Source organism: Procambarus clarkii, chromosome 65 (assembly GCF_040958095.1).
Source record: "Procambarus clarkii isolate CNS0578487 chromosome 65, FALCON_Pclarkii_2.0, whole genome shotgun sequence".
In the NCBI taxonomy this organism is placed as follows: domain Eukaryota; kingdom Metazoa; phylum Arthropoda; class Malacostraca; order Decapoda; family Cambaridae; genus Procambarus; species Procambarus clarkii.
The window spans coordinates 1-12,406 of NC_091214.1; the positions used below are offsets into that span (position 1 = coordinate 1).

Genomic DNA, 12,406 nt, shown 5'->3' on the forward strand with positions numbered 1-12,406 from the left:
GCTTACGTCAGCGGATGCACAAGAAGTAGTAGATGGCTCTCCAGAGCCTGGACCAGCACAACCCATTGATCCTAAAGGTTGGCAGTTGCTGCATTCACTTTTATTGATTCTGTATGTAATGCCTTTTTTTATTTTTTACATTACATCATTATTACCCCATTGTCCACTTTCATCCGGACGGAAATGTGTACCCAGAGAATTGAAAGGAGATCAAATAAATTGGAGCACCGAGGTGACTCAAACCAGCGATCCATCCGCACACCTTACCCCTGTACCACGACATGGTATAAGTTATGCAACCTGGTATCTACTGAAGCCAGCCCAAGTTTTACATATAACTTTCCATGCACTCTAGTACAACTTCAGATACACAAAGAAATCACACTAAAGTGATATATTGTATACAGTATATCAATGAGAACATCAATCGTGTTCAAGGTCTGGCTTTTCCAGGCATTCCTGAACATAATATTTTGGCTTCCAATGCCACTCGCAGACTGTTCAGTGATAGAAAGTTTTATTATAATCATTTCACATTTTGTTATTTGTTGGTTTATAACTATAAATTTGGTGTCAAAATGTTCGCAACTAAATTTTTAGATGCCAAAGCAAAAGTGTACTGTATGTATAGTTCATGTGCCTTAGTGCGTTCCCGAACATGAACATATAGCGCTTGGTAGGTCCCGCTTGGCAATACATAAAAAATGGTGTTTTAATCTAATCACCCCACATATTGTCATCAGAAGCCGATTATCCACTGCAACCTGCATACGGCAATGTATTTACTATTTGTCTGTTGAATCTAGCTATTAGCTCTTGGACCCCGTCTTTCTAACAAATCTATTTTTCCTCTATTATATCTACTGCATATATTTCTCTAACACTGGCATGTCAAACTGATGGTCCCCAGAGGGCCATGTGGGTCACATTTGTGTTGTCATGAGGGCCACACACACGACACCTAATTGAAGTCATTTAATACAAATTATTGCAGAATATTTTTATTACTTAAACTTAAGAAACATATAATGTGCTTTCAAATGGTTTAGCAGCTAGTCACATTCATGAATGCAAAGTAGTGAAGTAGTTTAACAAAATAAAAAAAACTGGCTTTTATGGTAAGACCCAGGCATTCATGCAAGATTGTTGTATAGCATAAGATATGTAGAAGAATGAGTAAAGTTTTAAATAATTTTAATGAAAGGAGAAATAGTTGTAAAATGTTACCTTGTGATAATTTTAGGGCTCAATGTCCCGGTCCTTGACCAGTTCTCTTGGTTGCTGAACTGGTCAACCAGGCTGTTGGATGCGGCTGCTCACAGCCTGATTGATCAGGTATCCTTTGGAGATGTTTATCAAGTTCTCTTAAACACTGTAGAGGGGTCGGCCAGTTATGCCCCTTATGTGTAGTGGAAACATGCTGAACAGTCTCGGGCCTTTGATGTTAAGAGTTCTCTGTGTACCTATTGCACCTCTGCTTTTCAACAAAAGCAGGCGTTTCAACAGTGTGCAAAAAACTATTGTATGGTGTATAATTCAGTTGATTATAAATAACACAAACTTTCCGTTCCAGTTGACCTGTGGCACTACGTTACCCTGAAGTGAACTACAGTGCACCATGCAGCCAAGTTGTGATACTTCCTAGCCCTGGCCTCTGTGGTGTAATTTCACTTGTCCATTCCCACTTTTTTGTTAAATTTTGAGTCCAACCTCTCTCATGCATCTTAAATTAAAAAAAATCATACTGATAGTTTGAAGATGAATAGTATAATTTTTAATTTCAGAATATTAGACTACCCTTCCTCAGATACAGCTCAGGCTGTTATTCCATTCCACATAGGTCCTCATAATTAAGTTTATCCTGTATGGCTGTTATTATGTAATGATTTAATTGGTTTGCCAGAAATTGGCACTATGTATCTATTGCCAAATGGTAAAACAAATAAAAATTTATATATTAAACTTATTTTTGTTGCCTATTCTTGAAAATGGTGGGGGAATGTTGTCCATACTTTGCATCTAGTGGTAATAAGTCAAATTTAATTTATGTCCTACTAATACATACAATTTCATAGTTAACTTGTATGAATTTGTAAGTCTTTAGCATATTTTTTCCTACAGCAAATAGTCGGTAAAGTGCTATGCAAGATTGTAGTGTACGTATTCACACAAAGAATATTGGTGATTGTAGCATGTCCCTCTATTGGCCAAGGGCAGGAGCTAGATGCTATGTACTTAAATAGTCTGAATTAAGATGACGACTATCACTATCTCTGGAGGCTCTGGCTACTGTGACAACATATGAGCTCTGACTTCATCCTACACTTGCTGCTACATATGTAGTGTGATTAAACAGCTTCTGGCGATATGGCTCCAGATAGATCAAATATAAACCAACCTGGTCAGTCAGAGACCCATGGCAAACTTCAAAGAAATATTGCACAGCCACATTCCTGAACAAAACATTAAACTCTCCAATGGACAGTAGACCTGTCAAAAGTAATTTTAGCAATAATTTACTATATGAACTTAGGGTGTACTCCACTGTCTAGGTGGACATATTCACCTGCACCTAGTACTCATATGGTAATTTTAAAGACCCATACCTCCAAGTGAGACAAGGAATGCATAGCATTTACACTTATCAAAAATTCGCCAAGGTGAAAGTGCCGAAATGTGGTTGGCCTGATAAGATCTTAATATTGTATATTTAGCAAGTAGAATCTTTCCAGCTAATGTGAATGAGTAAGATTTGAGGGTACCCACAGTGGTAAGACACTCAGCGTTTCATGAGCGCTTTGGCCTGGGTTTGTATCCTGGCCGGGTGCCAATCCTTAACTGTTGCCTCTGTTCATCCAGGTACTCGGCAGATACCTTTTTAAACGATTTGGCGGGTCGTATTCCAAGGAAGAAAAAAAATAGGATTAAGGACCTGCCCAAAATGCTATACACGCTAGTGGGCTTATTTGCAGTTGCCATGCTTTGTGAATGCTACGACAGATGACGTTGTCCAGGGCAGTCTAGTGAGGACTACAAGTTGGAAAGCAGTCTGTTTGAAGGGCTAGGGTAACAAAGCCGTCAGAGCTGGAATGGGCCAGAGCCATCGACAGTGTAGTCCAACTCTGTGTTAGTACATATAAACGAGTAATGAGAAACTCTAAGAAAGAGTTGGTTCCAAGGTACGGAGTAGCTAAAAATCCAGGGTGAGTGGAAAATTATGCTCTATTATTAAATTATCTAAAATTATGCAGTTTGGAGAACAACAACTGCATGCTATTCAGCATAATTAAGGCCAAAATTTGGAGAAGGGTTGCTGCTAATTTCCTAGGATTGAACTTGGTGTTTATGAGAGTATTATCTGATTATTGTTGACCTCGAGTTAAGATCGAGTTAAGACCAAAAAGAAGGAATAATTATTAAAATACTTATCAAATATCTTTTATTTCATTCAAAAGCACATAGTGCTAAACATGTTTAAACAGACGTAACCATAATTCACTAGGACAACCATATTCAATTACACAACACCCTAAATCAAAACAGGTACATTTTTTTAAAAGCAATAGAAGACCAGAGACTTTATAATTTTTTTGAATACTGTACTAGGATTATTCCAAAATGTTTTCCGTGGGAAGATTACGCGAGTCTTCTTCCTGCTGAAAAACCCTACCATAAATAGGTAGTAATGGACCTTCATCCTGCTGATATGTAACTTTTGCCAAACTCACTGCTGCTTATAGTCTGCAACTTTTTTTTTCAAACAAAACCATTCTTTCAGGGAGTATCATCTACCTGTTATAGTTTTCCATTCCTTTTATATCTATCTGGCAGTTTATAAACACAAACATGCCAAGGAAACCAAATGTCACTTTGGTTCTTTTCTCCAGTCAAGCAACTGGCTTTTATGACAACTGCAACACGAGTAGAAATTAAAAGTTAGAGTACTGTACTTGAATCTTCAAACTCGTTAATGCAGAGATGACCAAAAACTTAGAAGTGACAAGACAACATTAATAACTAGCTATACTTTTGACAAATCAGAACATGAATTTGCCTGATATCACCAAGAGAGAGAGAGAGATACTACCATAGTCAATTCAATTAAAAAAACAAATGAAATTTTATACCAGTGACAATGCTAAAAAGTATGCTATCAACAAAGCTTATTATTGAAATTGAGATACAAGTAGATACCATTGGATTTTATGAATTTGATCCAAATCACACAATGACAGAAGATTCAATAAATGCACTAATATACACGCCACCAGAAGGGGTCTAGAACCAGTTTCGAAAGATGATAAGAGTAGCTATACATAAATTTGGAATCTGGTAAGCTTGCTTTTCACGGCTTTTAAAGCAAAATTAAAAATATATCTGCCATTTACACCTTACCCCATAATCCCTGTACAATATAAATTATTTACATGCCTTGTCATGTTCACTAAAAACAACTCTTTGTACAAGTTATCACTGAATGCTGTAAGCAGCACACAGAGAGAGAGAGACACACGGGGTACACACAATTAACCCCCTGTAACTAGGGTTTTCATAACTAGCCTACTATAAATATGCAAGTTAAAAATATGGGAGAAAGATTTCTATATTACAGTTTAAAGTAAAACTCAACTGACCTGAAATTACACTTTCCACACCCTATCACTGTAGATCAGTATATTTACATATACATTTCAATTATTTATACATAAATATACATACATATACATATTTTTGATCAGGTGTAGATACTATTTTGAAGACCAATAATGAATTTTAAGTTACTTAGACTCCCTTATATCCTATCTTGCTGTCTTTAATTTTTACAGAACAAACAGTAATCAACCTTAACAACACTGGCAGTTATATCCGCTGGTTGAAGGCAGCTGCAAGCAACAGCTACACCATTCCTTACCCAAATTGTAAACTTTTATTAATGGCAGTCAATTCTGCTGGTTGTCTCAGGAACTGTATGGAACTTCTGCTAATAATGACCACATTATTTCACTCCTAGACTGGATGCAAACTCTGGAAATAAAGGTTTAATATTAGTACAATCATAATACTGTAATATCATTTATGCTTCATAATTGTAAGTGTTAGACTGGTCCTATCAATAAAAAAAAAGCACTGTACCACTGCTAACAATTTAAATTTTAAACTGCTGCAAACTCTGCAATGGTACCAGCACAAGATATTAATTTTTTGTAAAATTATTAATTTCAAGTGTGCCATGTAACATGACCTTACTTCAAGCAGAAAATCTGTAAATGTTAAGTTACTTTTATAACTGTCCAGAGTGGAAGGTCTTGAGATTTTTGTAGAGCAGCTAAACGATTAAAGCAAGTATATAAAAGCTTTGTCTGTGCTTATATAATTTTGAGTGCATTTACTGCAGAAGATTTATTGCCCTATGCAAGGCACTTCCTATCTATCTAAACTACAACCACTCATATTTGTTTATCCTTTGCTTCAAGTAAGAGACTTTACATCTATTAATTTATCGTGCCATTTGTTTGTAAACAAATTACCCCATTTTTAAAGAACATTTATCTATTGTGCTGATATAACTAGCACTGTAGCCATCTGCCATCCTGCTCTAATACAAAAATCTAAATTTGTTATAAAAATGTTTGGAAATAAATGCTCTACAAATCTGCAAAAGAACTGGCACAATATATAAATTACTGTATTTATGCATGGCAATCCTAAGCCTACAATACTGTACAGTATTTTCTAGACATTTCAACAAAAATTTTTGTACAAAAATTTGCTCACACGATTGATAGTTAAAGAAAAACAATACTTTAAGATGTTCTTCAGCTATTTTGCAAAGCTACCTGGAATGTACAGTCCTGCGTGGCAAAGCATTTTTTGGAGAAGAACAAATTTCCATTCATCTTTCATTGGTAGATATATTAATAGCCATGTAAGTCATTTTCTCATAAATACAAGTTTATAGAAATTATTCCTTTATTCACTAAGAAATGTTTGAAATTCAACATTCTATAAAATTTCATTGGTGATATCTGAAACCTAAGGAATATTTGCAGTAGTTGTTATTTAAGTAAAATTCAAGGCAAGGTTTAAAACTATACACAGTTGAGTGAGATACTGTTCATTAGATACTATAATAAAACTAAAAATTTTAAGACCAGGTAAGATACCAAGAGCAAAAAACTTTAAAAACTGGGCAAGGAATAATGAAGTGGATACAAATCAATACAGTACATATATAGAAACAAAGTTAAAGGAGCTGGCAACTTCAGCCAAGGAAATATATTGACAATGAACCTGAGCTTTCCCCAAGTCAGTAAATGGTGTTACTACTAAAAACTTGTATTTATCCTCACTGCCATGCACTTAAGCCAATAATAAGGCTGCAATTATTAATACTCCCTGATAAATTAAAGTACCAAGCTCATTAAATTGGCAAATACAGAATATTAGCATTTAAACTCCACATAATCAATTGTTACTTGACTATTAAGTTAATCATCATTAGGCTAAGCCTATATTAGAAAAAGCAAAGGCATGCAAATGTGGAGACATGAAGTACCTGGTCCTTATAGAAACATCACTTTGTCCTTACTCTTAGCATTTTCAAAGATAGTGTTAATAGCAGTGAAAACCTCGGCTGCAGGCCGGGAAGCATCTATCCGGTGATGAATGCCTGCAAATAAAATGGCTCGACTTTAACACACTGTATAATCAATTTTGTAATGTGTAATAAAATTATATTGTATTGCAGAAATTACAATGTAAGGAGAAATGAATAAATTTTGGCATAACCAAATTAATATATTCAAACATGTAAAAGAACAAGATAATTTAATTTTGGTTACAAGAGCAAATACTGTTGTACACGAAAAGATTTTGGCCAATATCATACGTTGGAATTGCAGTGTGACTGCACTCTACTAATATATATACAGTATAGGGCAGAGTTGCTATGTTTTGTGAGTAACATTTGTTTGACCCATGAACTTCATTTAGGTTGGAGTACATAGTACTTTACTTTGAGTTCAGATTTGGTTGACAACCTGGATGCATCCAGCCAATCAGGCACTGTAACAATCTAAGCGAATGAATCTTTATTGATAGAAGCATTTAGTTTCATGGGTCATTTGGTTCTTCCAATAATATGATTTAGTGGGGTTTGTTCTGGAGGAGTCTCAGTGTATTCTATTATATAATGCTTACTAAGACATTAATAAAATATTTAATTGTTAAAAACAAAAAATATGCAGAAACATATATAATCTGTTACAACACAGCCCATCCTCCTGTTTTTGTAGTACTGTAGTTAGTGACGATGAGGACCACTATACTGTATATCGACGTACAATCAAAATTAGAAAGTAGAAATCACCACTATCAAGTTGGATAAACCTGAAACCTATTTTCTACTCATGTTGCAAAGACTAACCTTCCTAGGCCTAATACATATCTGAGGCCTAATATTGTACATGTGTGCTATACTACGCCTAGGAATATTTAAGTTGGCTTTTAGCTTCATTTTTTCTGACTAGTGTAACATCAATAGTACAAAGTTCTATCTAATTGCTTAGAACGGTAATCTTTACACTATGGTGCACATAGCTTTGAAAGCCACGCTCTCTTAGTTGCAAAGCAGATACGTATAGGGGTCCCAGTAGTACAGTCGGGTTCGTTCCTGACGCACAATCTTGGATTCCGGGCGGGACAGAAATGGTTGGGCACATTTCCTATCACCTAACAGTGAGCACGTACTCAGGAGTCAGCTTGTTATGGGGATAACCCAGGATGATGCAACCCTGCCAGGTTGCATCCTGGGCAGGGTCAATAATTTGGCCTTGGGTGGGGGTGTGACCTCGATTAAAGCCAAACGTGTATGAATAAACTCTGGCTTCATTTTCCCCCGGCAATGAATTATTACAAAATCTTTCTAAATGTTTGTCAATACTTTTTTTATTGTCTTTAGTATTTTACATGGGACATCTTGATCTTGAGTTTATAGACAGTTTATAGACAATTATATTTATAGAGTTTATTATTCTTGAGACATAGTTTAAGTCCGTGAGAGATTCATAATTTAACACCTCATACCATTCTCCAATCTTCTAATTTCCATATTTGTTTGCTAACAGGCATAACCAGAAAATTACACATGGATTCTGCCTCTTTTCATATTCAAGGGAAAATATTGTCCGATTCTACTGCATTGTTTACATAATGTCTTTGCCTCCTCCTCAGTTACTACTGTAACTTCTATAAATGTCTCCACACTTCCATTATCACTTTTACTAGAATTCCATTTTGACTGACCGCCACTGGAATCTGCTATTGATTTTGCAGTTCTCCGGCGCTTTATGTAGGGATGTTTCAATCTTTAAAATAATAACTTTGTCGCAGTATATATAATATCAAAATTGCAGTAACTCAAAAAATACTAAAAATCAACAAGGATGCTAATAAGAGAATAAAGTGCACATGGTGAGCGATATCAATAGTATCAAATTCACCAAAGATTCCATCAAGGGACAGTTGGGAAGCAAAACACAAACATCCTGAAAATTTGGACATTCTACAAAATGAATAACTGTAGAAGGGACAATGCAGTTTAGGCAACAAGGAGCAGGGTGGATGCCATTAAATGTCCATGAGAAACACGTATGGCTAATGCTTAACCTCACCAGAGCCATTTCTCACCACCCGTTATAGTGGTGGTGGTGGTGGTAGAATTTTTCTAAGAATACCCATTCTTAAAAACTTCCTAAAACTTACCTTTCTTAGCATAGTAACTAACAAGGGGAGATGTTTGATTGTGATATGCTGCCAATCTTCGCATTAGTATTTCAGGATTGTCGTCTGCCCTTCTGATTAGGGGCTCTCCAGAAATCTGAGATATTAAGTGGATAAATACATTAATCTGACTGTTCATTGAATAAGTGTTTCTATTTGGCTGTCATTGAGAAATTGCCAGAGGAAACACAGTATACCAGATGTTAAAATAACAGATTATGGGAAGATTAGTCAAACAATTTCCTTTCTTACATCATCAGTCATAGGAGTTTTAGGAGGGTAGAATTCTTCATGATATGACCGACCAGATGGTGCATGGAAGAGTCGGCCGGTGATACGACGTACCAGAAGACTGTCTTCAATGCCAAATTCTATAACCGAGTCCAGCTTCTGTTTCCGTACTTCCAACATGTCATCAAGCTGATATTACAAGACAAAATTAGAAAAGGAAAACTAATTTATTACTAAAAATTAATTTTTTGTTTAAATACTGTATTATTTACATTTGCCATCAAATAAATCAAATATAAATATTCACACCAAGTAGTAACAGCATACCTTTTCAGCTTGGATGACAGTGCGTGGAAAACCATCAAGGATGAAGCCATTCTTGCACTCCGGCTTGTTGAGGTTCTGCTCAATCATACTTACCACTAACTCGTCACTCACCAGTTTCCCTGCATCAACGAGTACACAAAGAATAAGCAGATATTTCACACACAAACATTGTCTAATCTCTCTCACTGAATACAGTTCACTGTGACCCTACTGACTGATTAATTAGAACCTCTGGCTCTTGGCATCCAGGTAACAAATTACAAATATATACCCTGTACTGTAATTAAGGAAAACATGGAGGTAATCTTTTGGCAATTGTCTTTAATGTCAGATTTTAATAGACATTTGCTAAAAAATCTGTAATGGTGCTTTAATGGGAATGCACTGAACACATCATCCCCGACTGTATGCAGTTGGGCATCATTCCTTCCCACCGTCCCATCCCAAATCCTTATCCTGAAGCCTTCCAAGTGCTATGTAGTCATAAAGGCTTGGCCCTTTCTCCCGATAGTTTCCTTGCCTTCTCTCCCTTCTCCCTAACAGGTCAAGAGGTTAGCTAACTAGGCTTGCTGGTGCCGGCTATGTTAGTTTTGGTAAAAAAAGTTCCAAAATTAATGGCCACTTATATCAGACCTCTTCAAAGGAAGATGTAACATCAGTGGGAGCCCTACCAGAGTTCTGTTAGTTATCAACACGAGAAAAGAACTGCCTTGTGAAGACAATCCAATTTCTTTTTACATACCTTCTCTCCTTTCTGTCTATTATTATGTCTAACATGAACCAGTACTGCATCACCTTCCTTGCACCACCATATACAGTACAAGTCATTGAATATTAAAATAAATATGTGAAGGTGTTTTCCAGATGTCGACATTCTTCTTTAACGACAATGGTTTCTCATTATCAGAGGAATCCTGTACAGTATTTGGGTTAATCATGGTTTCCCTACGTCAATTCTGTATTGATGTTCTGGATACAACCCACAACAATTGCCAAACTCTTGGGTATCTATTTACTACTAGGTGAACACACACACCAGGATAAAGGAAACATGCCCAATCATCTGCCCTACCGTGGGAATCGAACCCAGGACCCTTGAATATGAGCCACGGACGTGGAACGCTCCACTACAGGACCAATGTATGCATCCCTTCAGGAAATACCTACAGGTGAATTAAACAGGTAATTTAAAACACTGAGTGGCACCATACCTTCATCCATGATTCCCTTTAATCGTTTGCCGAGATCAGATCCAGATGCCACCTCAGCTCGGAGAAGGTCGCCTGTTGCCAAGTGACACACACAGTAACGCTCCTTCAATCTTGGAGCCTGAAATTTAATTTACTCATAGTATAATTAAAAAAAAAAAGATGTTGCAAAAGTTATATATGGTGAAAATTAAAAGCAACTAATTAATTTATAAAATGTAACAGTATGCAATTAATTATACTTTGCTATACTGCAAGGGTAGGCAAACTCTTGGTAGTTTAGAAAATAACATTCACTATTGCATAAAATAAATATTTGTCATTTATCATTTTCTAATGACTAGCCTAAGTTATGGTGTCTTCAGCATTATAACCTGCTGTACAGTATATAATAATGTATACAGGAATTAATTTACAGGCTTCATAATAAAAAATAGCAAGTCAGAGGAGAAAAGGGAGGGGAGGAGAGGGAAAAGAAAAGGGAAAGGAGGCGAGAGAAGGGAGGTGAGAGGGGAAAAGGAGGCGAGACGGGGAAGGGAGGGAGGCAAAGGGAGGCAAGTAGGAAAAAAAAGGATATCAAAAAGTAAAATATAATTTTTTTTACACATTGTAGATACTTCAAGACCAAAAACCTCAAATTATGCATAAAATACAACATGGATTGCTATACATCTAGGATTAATGCTGTTAAACAGCAAAATACTTAGAAACCACAGAAATGCAAAGGTATCAGCTGCCAGGGAAAATGGCCGGGTGGACGACGAGAATCTTCGAGACAAGGGAAGGCAAATAACAGTACTACCGTACTCTAGTAAACATCTAGAGTACGATTTAATGCTCACATCCCACTCTCCCTCACCACCATCACAGGAGACACCCCAAGATAAAAAAATACATAACCTTTAATGTTCAAATAGTTTAAACAAATGAGAACCCGTCAATATTCTCGTGGAACATGCTGCAAGGTCAGGTTCCCAACTGCACAATAAAATGAAAACATATTTGAGTGAAAGAAATGACAAAGTGTTAAATAAATGGTGAAGCGGAGGCACCACGGGCACGAATGATAGCGTCAACCACACATGTCTGTCAGTTATACCTCCAACACACACACAGGAACAAAGGTTGAAGCATTCAAGGACGACTCTTACAAGCTCGTCCACGAGTTACATGAGCTGGATTATATGCCCGTCTTGCCCCGTGGGCAGCGAGCACAGCAACTACCAATGTCAAGCTAATTAGTCATTAGATGAGAAAAAAAGAAATGATCTGGATTATGTGCCAAGCCTTATTTCCTGCTACAGTATGTATTTCTGTGACATGTAAATGTTCACTTCTGCAACTACATAAGAACAAGGTAACTGCAGAAGGCCTATACTTATCTTAAGCGTTCATGCATATGCTCAGTGGTCAGCTGCTGAGTTGGGTTCATTTTGTCTATTATAGTATTCTAAATACATTCTGTTCACAAATTGTAATGAATTAAAGCAAGATACCCAAAACTGAACCGCATAATCAAAATAGGGCTTAACATGGGTCAAGATAAACCGGCAAAAAGGTCAGGTTCACGAGGCCAGGAAGGGCAGCATACCTGAGTGCCCTTGCCGGAGCCAGGTGGACCCAGCAGCACGGCGTTGATGCCAACGTCCGCAGGTGGTGATGGTGCTGGCGCCGGCACCGCTACTGTAGGGGCCATGGTGGTGGTGTGGAGCAGGGACTAGCAAGGAACACTACTACCGCCACCCTGGTCGTCCGCCACACGCCGGTGTCCACCGTCAAGTGAGAGAGCGAGTTATAGGTGGCAAGAGACGGGCAGGAGCAGTACAGACACAGGAGGATCCGCGCCGCCTCACCTGCCA

At 37.2% G+C, this 12,406-nt stretch overlaps 1 protein-coding gene across 2 annotated transcripts; it reads right to left on the reverse strand.

Moving 5' to 3' along the window:
* Positions 1 to 3,425: 3,425 nt before the first annotated feature.
* Positions 3,426 to 12,345, reverse strand: LOC138354917 (adenylate kinase-like). Of its 2 annotated transcripts, none has more exons than XM_069309398.1 (7): positions 12,139 to 12,345; positions 10,551 to 10,668; positions 9,340 to 9,458; positions 9,034 to 9,201; positions 8,764 to 8,878; positions 6,557 to 6,670; positions 3,426 to 5,025 (listed from the first exon to the last, which is right to left on the reverse strand). In XM_069309398.1, the coding sequence occupies exons 1-6, from the start codon at positions 12,241 to 12,243 to the stop codon at positions 6,564 to 6,566; spliced, it is 732 nt and encodes a 243-aa protein (XP_069165499.1). In that variant the 5' UTR covers positions 12,244 to 12,345; the 3' UTR covers positions 3,426 to 5,025; positions 6,557 to 6,563. The 2 variants fall into 2 exon arrangements, with proteins under 2 accessions (XP_069165499.1, XP_069165498.1); XM_069309397.1 differs by having other exon boundaries at positions 6,590 to 6,670; positions 12,139 to 12,344.
* Positions 12,346 to 12,406: the final 61 nt, after the last annotated feature.